The sequence below is a fragment of the Cryptomeria japonica genome, chromosome 10 (genome assembly GCF_030272615.1).
Source record: "Cryptomeria japonica chromosome 10, Sugi_1.0, whole genome shotgun sequence".
NCBI lineage: Eukaryota > Viridiplantae > Streptophyta > Pinopsida > Cupressales > Cupressaceae > Cryptomeria > Cryptomeria japonica.
The window spans coordinates 899324902-899337616 of NC_081414.1; the positions used below are offsets into that span (position 1 = coordinate 899324902).

Below are 12715 nucleotides of genomic sequence, written 5' to 3' on the forward strand. Positions count from 1 at the left end.
AATTCCTTGGCAGTACTATATGTTATCAAATGAAATTTGTTGTCTTTGGCCAAGAACCAAATGAGTTACAATATATTTGTCATGTCAGTTTGAATTACCTTTTGGACTTGATTTAGTATTTTGGTTAGATCTTCAGAATCTGCAATCTAAATTTAAATTTTACCCTAAGTGCCATATCTGAGTCCATTAAGTGCCATTATAATTCCTCCATATTTTAGTTACTTGATCTCAGGATTAGAAAAATTATATTCTATCTGTTATTTTCCCTTTTATTTGCAACAGAGAATACCACTTGAAAAATGCTTCACATAGGTTTTCAATTTTGGTAAACAAATTAATAGATAAAATATGTGATAACGATGACAACTTCAAGTGTCCTTTAGACCAATTTGGTTTCTTGGACCTTGGAAATCATCATTCAGATGTACAATTTAACATGTCTTTTTTCTTTTGTTGTACAATGTTTCATTGAAGTTTCTTGTTATTGCATTTTCTCCAATCATTGATGTCTCCTAACTCTTTACAGGTGAAATGTCATCCTTGTGAGTTGTCTATATAATGCAATCCTCATGATTTTCTTTGTTCCTCTATGCTATCACATAGTGTCTATAACTTCCTACAAAGGAAGAAGATATACAAGATGGTAGCTACTCATATGCATATGGATGAAATATACACAAGACAGGAAATTCTTTATAATAGCATATACAGTACTCCTTAGGATGGTTTGTTTCTGCACAAACAAGCGGAAACCAGAGACAGAATCCCAGGCTTTTTTCCAATGAACTCGCTGCTTGTCATCTTAATGTATACAATTTGTGTGATATACATGGAGCCTTTTATTTTCTTGTGTGGGTAGAGAAAGAAGATTCCTGAACTAGGAGAAATATGAAAACTACAAGCTTTTCAAATTGTTTTTGAGTTCTCGATGTTCGTTACACAATTGATGCATGCATTTATATGTTTGATGGTTTTACAGGGTGCTTTCCCTTGAAGATGAAGTTTTCAATGCCGTAATGCTAGCTAAGGTAACATATGCCATTCCAGTATTAGCGTGCTTTGGTTCTGAAAAAAGTAAAATAATATTTCTTACTCAATTTATAACTGCATTTTTTAATGGCAGAAATTTGGTCCTGATGTACGTGAGGGAAAACGTAGGCAATTCAACTACATAGGTTAGCAATCATAAACCAAAGCTTCTTATCAACACCTACCTTAGTGCACAGAAGTATTCTTTCTCATAGGCAGATTAACAAGATTGACAGATTTTGCTGATATCTGAATTTTAATATGATATTTACATTATGTATTTTCAGCTATACTTCACATTTTAGAAGCATGTGGTGCCAAAGTCTATCTCAGTACAGATTTTAATGTTCCTATTTCCGTTAAAATTAAGAAAAGTTTTGCTGGCACAGTGTAATGCCCCCTTCCGCTGAGTAGCTGGAAGTGTCCCTTTTAGCTTATTTAATTCCTGTAGGCTAATTTCGGGCTTTATTAGGGATTATTTAATTAATTAAATTTTCAAGTCCTAAGCTTTTTGGGATTATTTATATTTAATTTTTTGGGATTAGTAGGAATATGAAATAAAAGAAAAGGAAATTAAGTAATTTTCTTAAAGATGGGATATAAAAGAGTTGGGAGCCAAAGAGTAATTCATTCTTGACTTGTTATTTCTTGGGAGTTTCTTTGAGAGCTTGTGCTTTCGGTTCAACAACCCTCGGATGGAAATCCTTAAAAAAGCCCATTTTAGCCAACCTTGGTGGATTTGCATAGGATTCACAGGTGCATCTATTGGATTGAATTTTGAAGTTTGGGTGTGAAAAAAATCTTTCTTATAGGTTGAAGTTTTGTTAATTTTTTTGAGGTTTGTAGGCAAATGAAAAATTATCGTTTTCTTTGATTTTGATAAAGATTTGTCATATTGTTGTTTTTTAGGCACCATTTTAATGATAGCCACAGTATGAAGACAGAATGCCAAATTAAGAAGATTGATTATCAGTTTTCTTATCACATTCATTTGGAAGTTTGGAACACCATTGTTTACTGCTATATTTGATAAATTAAATATATGAATTAATAATAAAGATGACAATGCATTCCAGACTAAGTAATTGGTTCGGGTTCGAGGACGTGAACCCAATTCGTGGGTTTGGGCAAATTGTTTTTTCTTTTTGTGTTCGTGGGTTGGGTTCGTCCGTATATATTGCAAATGGGGACCCCCACTTTTTCGCTTTTTAGGCTAGCTGTCTTAGCTTAGTTGTTGGTAGTTGTTATGTCCTTGCTATTAGCCTCTTATTTGTAGTTGCTCAGAGGTTGATTAAGTCTCTTTCTTTAGGATGAAGTGAGGTACAACACTTCCTTTGCCCTCCAAAGCTTCCGATCTGCCTTTCCCAACACTACAAGTGGATGCCCAAACCCGATCGTCTCCCTTCTATCTCTCCTCATTTCCATTTCCTTCATCCTTCATATCCCTTCCATAAACCTTTCCACTTCACCTTCCTAACATTTCATCCATAAACCTCTCCTTCCATTTACCATACCTCCTTTCACCCTACCTTCCTATCCTCCATATACCTTCCATACCCCCATCCCTTAACCTCCTTCACTTTCCTACATACCACTACCTTTCATTTTCTACAACATATCCTAAACTTCATTACCCCTTATACCCCATCCTAACCCCCCTACACCCCTAAACTGACTTCCTATCCCATCCCATTCCATCCCATCTCCTAGCGACTTCCTTTCTGGGAACTACGGGCGAAGCAGTACCTTCTCGGCTAAATGTATGGGTCTTTAACACATCCGGGTGTTTCTTGCATACTTGGTATAATGCTGCCCTACACAATGAACACATTATTTCAGAATGGGCAACATTGTGGACCCTGCACCAGTTAGGTAGAAGCAGGTCTTTAATGAAAATTCTGCAGTTCAAGTGCTGTATTTGTTCTGCGCATTGGTAGAAAAACTCTCTGAAGTTGCTAAACAACTCGTTTTCCTCTGGTGATGATGTCACATCATAATGATCCTCTACAATTCTTTCCAGATTTAGAATTGGATTCGAACATTGAACCAACTTCATTTGTTGAACTTATGGCATCAAACCTTTGGGAACGCTCATGGCACAAAAGGTTGTGGTTGGCACACAACCTTTTTTCCTTGACTTTGTGGTCATTCCATTGGCGAGAAAGGCCTATGATGCCCTCCTCAGAAGAGGTTGGTTGATCATGGCGAAGGCAAATCATAACTGGAAAAGGAACACACTCCATCGAAAGTGAAGGGTATAAATATGTGATTGACTTGAAGAACCAGGCGGTAAGCAAGGAACTGGCATCATTTGATTCTGACTCGGATGACTCGCATAATTGGGAATGGGGTTCACAAGATGGTAGGGAAAAGATGGAACCCAACGACGAAGGGGTATTAGAATTGGAGGGATGCTCAGAGGACGAAACTAGCTCTTTGGGCGGACTCTTCCACTTGCAGATGGAAGACTACGAAGTGTTTCACCCTGATTGCCACATGCTGCAAATATGTGAGATCGAGGAGTACCATGAGGGTGTCGCATGGGTGGATGATACACTTGCGCACCGGTTTGAACGGGATAAAGCCATCAAGGACGAAGAATCCAACGTGAAGAAAGTCAACTTGGGGGATGATGACAACCCAAAGGTGATCTTGGTTGGGGACGATTGTATCCCCGTACTGAAAGGGACAACATTTAATTTGTTTTTGGAATGCAAGGATGTGTTCGCATGGACGTATAGAGACTTGAAGGGAATACATCTAGAACTGTGCGTACACAGAATACCCCTAGTACCTGGCACCCAATCTGTATGGAGGAGGCTGTACAGAATGAATAAGAATTATGCAGCAAAGGTGAATGAAGAAATTGAGAAGATGCTCGAGGCTGGCATCATCTTTAAGGTGGAAACTAGTGATTAGGTCTCGCCAATCATTATCTCCCTGAAGAAAGAAGCAAATTAGATCAGGTTATGTGTTGATTTTCGCTGCTTAAATGCCGTAACAATTAAAGATCCCTTTCCAATTCCATTCATTGACAGTATTTTGGAGGAGGTGGCTGGCCATGAGATATACTCATTTCTGGATACAACCAAATCAGCATTGACAGAGGAGATTTCGAAGAGGGAGAGGATCCGCAGATGCACCAGAAGGCATTGGAGGCGAATAGGATGGTTTAGGAACATATGGGAGGAGAGGAATCTTCCTCTGCTCATGGAGAGGAACTAGTACTTTGGTTGGCGAAGCCGAACCCAATGGACCCACTCGACACCATGTAGCAATGCCTGTCTCAATTGGAGGGAATGGCAAAATTCTTGAATGATGTCAGCCACATTGTGAGGGATGTAGAGTTTGGACATGATCCCAGGGTGGCTCGAGTGGTTGAGCGACTTTTATCCTTTGTCAGGGAGGACTACGTGGGAGATTTTTTCAAATGTTTCACGGCCAAAGGATGGCCAAATTCGGAAACCCTCGAGATGATTAGTGCATGAATGGCCAATGTGATAGTAATTGAGGAGAACTACATTTATGGCTCTTTGCGTGGGGTGGAGACAACCTTCCGAAACCTAGTCCTGAAGCATCAGAGGACGGCAATAGTGAGGATGGAGGCTGTGAGAGCACAACGAGATCGGGCGATATGAGAAGCCAAGGGTGCTAGAAAAACTTTGGCCCGTCACATGCAGAAGAGCCAGGAGCAGTTGGCTCAGGAACACTCTCGGGTCACATCCTTGGAGGAGTGATGTAGAGGGAGTTGACTCTCACCTATTTGTGCTACCTTGTCTAGGTATCTCCTCCAAGCTACACTAGAACCATCCAATGATTCTACACCTCACACCCTCCAAGGGTCTACAAGACTTACCCTCTCTGACCTTCCCAAGGTTCTTAGTCTAGGACAAGCACTTGTTGTTTTGTGAGCTCCATTCTCTTGCTTAGGAGGCCTGGTTTACTAACCCCCTTTCTCACTCAACCTGAGAGTTCAACCCCTCTACCACAGGATCTTCATTTCCCACATCACACACATAAGGATGGATGATTTTGTATGGCTTTCGAACCCTACTCCTTCCTCAAGAAATTTGGTATTTACCGATTCCAAGTTTTACAAACAAACTGCACTTTTAGGCCTAATAGAAGACTTAATTCTTGTAGCCCTGCCAGCAGGCTATTCGACATTTATCTGCTAAACTTCCTTAACAACCCTATGAACTCTTTTACGTTCCAGACACCCTTTTGGGGTTTACATACAATATCTCAAAACCGGAGGTGGGTTTTGTCATTAACATATCTAACCCTTATAGGGCTAATTAGGCCTAATTGCCCCTTCCTAGGCCTAAAAAGTAGGGATTTGCTCAAACACCTTCACTAGTCCTATTGCCTAAGTGAATTGATGATAGTTTTGGGTTTGTACTTCCATGAGGTTTTCCAATCCAACCATTCTTCACCTCCATCCATCGGATTCACCCAGTTAGGGCTTTTTATCCATGTTACCTAATGCTTGCCAACTCAATGTGCCAAGCCTAGGGTATGGTGGCAAATCTTTGGTTTAGCTTCCCCTGTCTCAAAACCTAAAAGAAAACATAGAATACATTGCAACCTAACATTCCACAAGGTTTCAAAGTGAGTATCCACCATAGAATGTTAGGTTGGAGCCATTTTGGTCTCAAAACCCTGGTTTCTAGGACTTTTGAACCTGCCTGCAACAAAATGAAGATTATTTACAAACTGCACCACTTCAAGACTCCAAATCAAAAACAAAATAAAGGTAAGACACCAGTCTAGCAATCCATGTCCATGTTTTGGAAGTGTCAATCCGTATAGGCTGTACAAACTTGCAAAGAACAGGCAATAACTTGGAAGAACACACCAAATGGGGAACCAAACTTGTCTATTTGCTTCAGATCTTCAACAACCGATTATCATCGGTCTTTCCAAGCCTTATACTGGCCTTGGAGTAGTTACAACCAATTGTGACAACCAACTAGCTGTTGGTGTACAAGATTTAGTGAAAATGTTGCAAAGTTGCTATGAGCAACTTTTGCAATTTTTGCCTTGGTGAGCAACTTTGCTCAAACCCAAACTTGGTCACTTTTCAAATGACTCATATGACCTCAACAACTCCAAAATAACACCAACCAACCTATATTAACCCCAAAACAACTTATCCTAGCAAGTGCTCTACTTGGCACCCTGTTGTGACCATTTCACACATCGCCCCATTTGAAATGGGGACCCCCTCTTTTTGCTCTTTTTTTTTTTTTTTTTTTGCTCGCCTTTCGCTTCGTTTTTTAGGGTTTTGTTAGTCAGTCAATTGTCTGGATTTAGGGTCAAGCCTTAGGGTTTTAATTGCCGTCTTTTCAGGCCAGAATCCAGTCAGTTTTGAGAGCTTTTTGAGCCTCCTTTCGTAGGATGCAATTTTGAATGCAATGAATTCGCCAAAATGGTCTATTTTCAATTGGAAATTTTGAGTGCAGAGCTTAAATTTGTCTAAGTGTTGAAGATGAAATGTGAATTTTGTCCAATTGACTAATTTTGACCAAATTTTGACCCTTTTGATTTTTGATCCTAGGCATTTGAAATGATTTGTTTTTGCCTTGTGAAGTGATTAAATTTGTGAAATCTTGATATTTTGGCCTGTAGGAGCAAAATCGCTCCTGTCCCTCAGTGAAGGACCGGAGCTCGTTTTCAAATATCTTACTGTCCCTGCAGAGTCAAGATAAATTTTGAAATGGAAGTGATAGAGAAAGGCGTGATCTTTCCGTTGAATATAAATTGAAGAATTTCACAAACACGGAAATGCCTCCAGGAGTCAAAATCGCTCCTGTCCCTCAGTGAAGGACCGGAGCTACAAATCAAATATTGCTTCGTCCTTGCAGGATTTTGACGACTTGACGATTTGAAGAGATCCAAGGAGATGTGTTTTGCCAAATGAATATAATTGGAAATGCTGTCGTGAAGGAGAATGACCCAAAATGACAAAATCGCTCCTGTCCCTCTCCAAGGGACCAGGGCGAAATTCTTTGTAGCTCCCGTCCCTCTCCAAGGGACCAGAGCGAAATTCTTCATAAGGCAAAATTCGGGCAAAAATCAAGCAAGTTATAAGTTTGAAGGCAAGAAAGGAGGTGAGTTGAACCCGTTGAAGATAAATTGAAGATTATGAAACGTCAACAAGGGACTTAAATGCCTAAGTTCGCTCCTGTCCCTCAGGCAGGGACCAGAGCGATTTTTGTTTTAGACAAATTTCTTGCTAAGTTACAATCAATCCCAAGGCATGGATGAATGAAAGGAGGTACAACGGATCCGTTGAAGATAATTTTCGAAGATGATAAAGTGAGATGAAGCCCACAAGAGCAAGATCGCTCCTGTCCCTCTCCAAGGGACCAGGGCGATATAATGACTATGATGCCTTTTCCTCCAAGTTCAAGACACTCCAAGACAAAGAACAAGGTGGCAAGGACGTTTCGAAGTGTTCCAATCAAGCACAAAGCATCAAAGGTCGCCAACATCGAAGGACTTGCAAAGAAATACCCCAGTTCGCTCCTGTCCCTCTCCAAGGGACCAGAGCGAAATCCTTGTGAGGCTCTAAATTTTGAAAATTTACCAAGTACCAAGCGGCTAAGAAGGATCAAGGGACTTCATCTTACAATATGAAAGTGATTGCAAGTTGGTCGAAACAAGCACGAGCTCAAAATACCTAAGTTCGCTCCTGTCCCTCAAGAAGGGACCAGAGCGATATTAATCATATTGGCTAAATCTCTCAAAAATCACGTGAAGTCAAGGTTTTTGCGGATCACACAAGGTCTAAGGCATCATAACAAGGTGATATGCAAAAGGGTTAAACGTTAAATGATCATCAAATTGAACAAAGAGGCTATATCGCTCCTGTCCCTCTCCAAGGGACCAGAGCGATTTGCATAGGATCCTTCATTTTCCTTCAAATGCATGTCAAGGCAAGTTTATACAAGATCAAGGACGCCCTTTAAGAGGCAATGAACGAGGAACCAAGGTTAAAAGATAACGCATTTTGGCTAGAGTTTCAAGATCGCTCCTGTCCCTCTCCAAGGGACAAGGGCGATGATCCTTCCAAACGTCTAAATGCCTTGTAAAATTCAAGTGGAACAAGTACGGAATGAAGAAACAAGGTTATTATTCGCCTCGTGATGGAAATTTGAGATCAAAGATGCAAGATCAAGGAGAAAACACTAGGATCGCTCCTGTCCCTCTCCAAGGGACTAGGGCGATATTTGCCAAAGCACTTATTTTCCTTCGAAGAAAGTTGCAAAGGGTTCAAAGCGTTGTTTGAAAGGTAATAAAGGGGAGTCGATATCAAGAATGGAGAATTTCAAATGAAAACATTAAGATCGCTCCTGTCCCTCTCCAAGGGACCAGGGCGATATTACATCCAAAAGGCGCTCATTCACACATGCAAGTCAATCTAGCTCGAAGGACCCAACAAAAATAGCAAATTCAACGTGGAGATGGAGACCCTGGACGTAAAAATTGTAAGAATCAAGACAAAGTGATGGATCGCTCCTGTCCCTCAGTCAGGGACCAGGGCGATGAGGTATGTATTTCCCATCTTCAAAATTTTTGGCGCTAAATAAACATTTTTAATTTATTTTAAATGCTAAGTTCGAAGGGTTTTTGAAAAATCAATTAAATGGCATTTAAATATTGCGCTTGGTATTAATTAATTATTTTGCCTTGTAAAAAATCGAAATCTATTAATTTAAATAATAAAGGCATTTAATAATTAATTATTAATTTAAAAAAAAAATCAAATGGAGCGCTAAGATATGGAGGTCGGCCTTTATTATTGATTTAAAATCGTTTTTTTAATTGCTATATTTTTACAAAAGTCGGCCTAAGCAAATTAGAGGTAAGCGCTTATAAAGGGAGGTGAAAACCTTCATTCTTACATCATCGTTTTACCATTCAAGTGCGAGCTTTCATTACAAGCAAAGTGGTGCGAACTATTATTCAAAGGAGTTCGAACTTGAAGTTTACATTTGAGCGAACTTGGAGATCACATCAAGAACATATCAAAGGTGGCGAAGTTGATATTTTAAAGAAGAAATCACGTTGAAGAGAGATCTAACGTCAATTTTGGCCTAGGCGATTTTATTCATTTGCATTCTAGAGTTAGCTCTCTCGTGAGGTATGGCGATTTGGTTTTATTGTTTTAAGTTTTAGATCGTCGTGGCTTAAATTTTGAATTTTGAATTTTGAATTCCTAGCTCAATCGTTTTTTAGGAAATGATAACTCAAAGACTTATCATGAAGTTTCCTAAAATATTCTCTAATCTATGTTATACATTGCAAGATTTAGTTTCTCATTATGAAATGTTGTGTAGGTATGGCGACCCCGAAGGCGGGAGCATCCACCAGTCGTTCAGCTCTGATGAAGGAAGATCAGAAGACCGAAGAAGTGGAGACCAAGATCGTGTCGAAGTGGAGCAACATTGGATATACTAACTTGGGTAACTTCAGCACGATGAAGTTTCGAGAGATCCCTTACATTGGCAAGCCATCACCTGTCGCCCGGAGAATAATCGAGAGTGGCATCATTAAGGCGGCCGGCTTTCCTCCAGCTGTTCAGTGCCATGAGTTGATGATCGAGTGTGCTCGTCACTATGATCCACAGTCCAGAACGATCGTGTCCAATGAGGGAAACACTTTGGCGTACCTTTCAGAGGAAGCTATAAGTGAAGCTTTCCATCTTCCAGAACACAGGGACATGATATACAAGAGCATAGAAGGAGCCAGGTCAATGTACGAAGATGATCCAGATGCTTGTTTAAGCATAATTAATAAGAACTGGTTACTCAAGAGCCGTCCCCGTCTAAGCAAGATCCCGAACACACCGCACAAGATTGATTTCCAGGAGGAGTACAGAGATTTGATCACGATGCTCAACCGAGTTACAGGAGCCCCTCACGCCTTCTACTTTGAGAAGTGGATGTTCTACTTCATCCAGGTGATTGTTCAGGGAAAGGGTACGATACATTGGACTAGGATGATTAGCCATTGCTTGGACGTACAGTTGAGGAGACTCAAGGCTACTAAGTCCTTCCACATGAGTTCATACGTCATCTATGCCTTGATCAGGAGTTTTGAGTACGCAGGACTACCTCACAGAGGAGTGATTGGAAGAGGACCCGGCGAGGTCAGAGCTTGTGATTCCTATGCCTACTTGCATCATCCGCCAGGAAGCAACTACAAGCTAGTTAATGATACCTTCACGATGAACATCACAAGGACATTGCAAGGTGGGATTCACAACAGATTATCTCAAGATGCACAGGAATTGGTGAAGAGGTACGGTGCTTGGTTTATTCAGTTTCCGAAATTCACTTATATTAGAGTGCATGGATGTCCTTTACCTCCATACATGTTGCCGAGATATCCGACAGACAGAATTGTGTTACTTGAAGTAACAAGACAGTTGGCAGCGTATGCGAAGGCATTCAGACACAGACATCAGAATGGAGTTCCAGTACCTATCATTTTGGGCAATTTAGTTGAGGTATGTCCTAATGCTTTAGCTATGGATGACGCAGAGAAGGAGTTAGCCTTGTATTCTTTTTCAACCTTTGCTTTGAGAGAAAGCTTTGATCCACATGGACATTTAGAGGAAACTGTCGGTAGGAAGTTTAAGCATGAGTACCAAATAGAAGATTTTATGATGAATCTCTTAGATGATCTTGAAGTGAAACGAAAAATGCATTCTAGATTGCCTTTGGATTTCATCAGGAAATGCAGGATTTACAGAGTGGCCGACCAAGCACAGGACAGGCACAACAAGGGTCACCAGATGGATCTCTCCAAGATTATGAGTTAGATGAAGATAAAGAAGACAATGAAATGACATCTCCTCCCAGACAAGAGGAAATAGTGCATAAAGAAATTCAAGTTCAAGAGACAAGATCGGCTATCCCAGATTGGTTGAAGGAAAGATTAACCAAGGTGATCGTAGTAGAGGACGAGGACAATGCAATTGATTTAGAGAGCCTTGTTGGACGTTCTCACGAAGTAACAGAGAAGAGAAAGGCTACCAAGATGTCCAAGATGATTCGAGATGAGACTGGATCCAGAAAACTGCAGATAGCTACACCGGCAGTAGACAAATATGAAGGTGAGATCCTGGCAGAGGAATATGATATACAGACTTTTGAGCTAGGACCATCCACAGCAGAGCAGACGTTGGATGATGCCACCGATTCATTTGAAGCATTGAAAGACAAGCTTAGAGAAGAAATGGAGAAGAATAGAAAGCTTGAGAGAGAGGTCGGTGCATGGAGGACATATTTCAGTCACATCAATGAACCTTTGGGACGTCAGGATCCAGCTAGATCACCAGTGCAGGCACTTCCACTTCAATCAATCAATGAGGCAGAAAGATTCAGGAATATGGTCCAGTGTACAAGTACTTGGATGGATAAATCTCATACAGTGGCCATAGAATTTGTAACAAGGATGATGAAGATTATTCATCAAGCTATCCAGGTTCTTGAGATAATCCACAATTTGATGATAATAGTAGCCGCATTTGCCCATACCAAAGATGTTATCATCCCTATCTTGAAAGTAATCAGACACACATCGAGGAAGGTCTTAGCGCAAGAGAAGATCTTGGATGGAGGATCTCACAGTTTGTTTCAGTGGTCAACCTTACTCCATATGAAGAGTGTTTTCTTTGAGGACATTAGTACAAGATGTAGCCAAGTTGAGAAGGTGATCAATCCGATCCAAGACAGAGTATTTGAGGTACTTCGTACCATTCTTGGCAGAAGGATCGAGGTTGAGACAGATGTGGATATGCAGGAATTAGAGGATAGAATCAAGGTCATCTTTTGCAAGGACGCAAATGTTACAGACGAGCAATATGATCAAATGTTTGCCACCATGCTCCTGATTGAAAGAACAAAGGAACTTGAATCTACTTGGGACGCAGCTCTTCTAGATGCATTCGATCAGGTCATCCACTTGGAAGAGAGTATGAAGAATCTTCCCGAGATTCCAATTGCAGAGATTGAAGGAATCGTGTCAAGATTCATTGCATATGCTAAAAAAGAGAATTGGAAAGGGAATAAGATTCTAGATGAGAGGTTGTTATAGATGACATGGCATCTTATTTGTCATTGGTTTATGTCTCCTAGGTTTTTGTGCCAAATTTAATATTTGGCTATGCATTTAATGTTGTTCAGTAAAAAGGAGGCCATTTGTAACAAACCCTAATTAGGGTTTAGGTGTCATGATCTTAACCGTTGATCTACTTTCAATCTGGACCTTTCATTGTAATTGAGGATGCTATTTATACCCTCATTTTCATTTCATTTGAATGGTTTTTTTTTTTTGTAATAGAGAAGAGAGATAGCTAAGAGATTAGAAGTTAGAAGCAATTTTATTTTGTTGCAAGATTGAGTTTGAGGAGAGGAATTCAAGCAATTGTTGTACATGATGACTTTGAAATCAATGAAATATTGAAGTAATGGTGTTTTGTTGCAACTTTCTTGGTTATCTTCATGGTTGTTAAATTTACTTGAATCATGCTCAATCAAAGTAGTGTGTTAATTTGAAGGACATAGTGTGAGACTTGATCTTTGGTAGGATTCGTAATCCAAACCACTAGCTTCTTGCTGATTGTAGGAACGCCTTGCGTGGTCGACTGGAGAATACCTTGAATCACTTAACC

General features: G+C 40.2%; 1 protein-coding gene across 2 annotated transcripts in view; it reads left to right on the forward strand.

Moving 5' to 3' along the window:
• The first annotated feature begins 484 nt into the window (after positions 1-484).
• Positions 485-12715, forward strand: part of LOC131046277 (uncharacterized) — a 93912-nt gene continuing 81681 nt past the window's right edge. Inside the window, exons 1-2 of one of the 2 annotated variants that reach the window (XM_057979982.2) lie at positions 485-1028; positions 1124-1175. In XM_057979982.2, the coding sequence (XP_057835965.1) occupies positions 1017-1028; positions 1124-1175 (64 nt within the window). In that variant the 5' untranslated portion in view covers positions 485-1016. The remainder of the gene's footprint in view (positions 1029-1123; positions 1176-12715) is intronic. The other variant, XM_057979976.2, reaches the window with a different exon arrangement.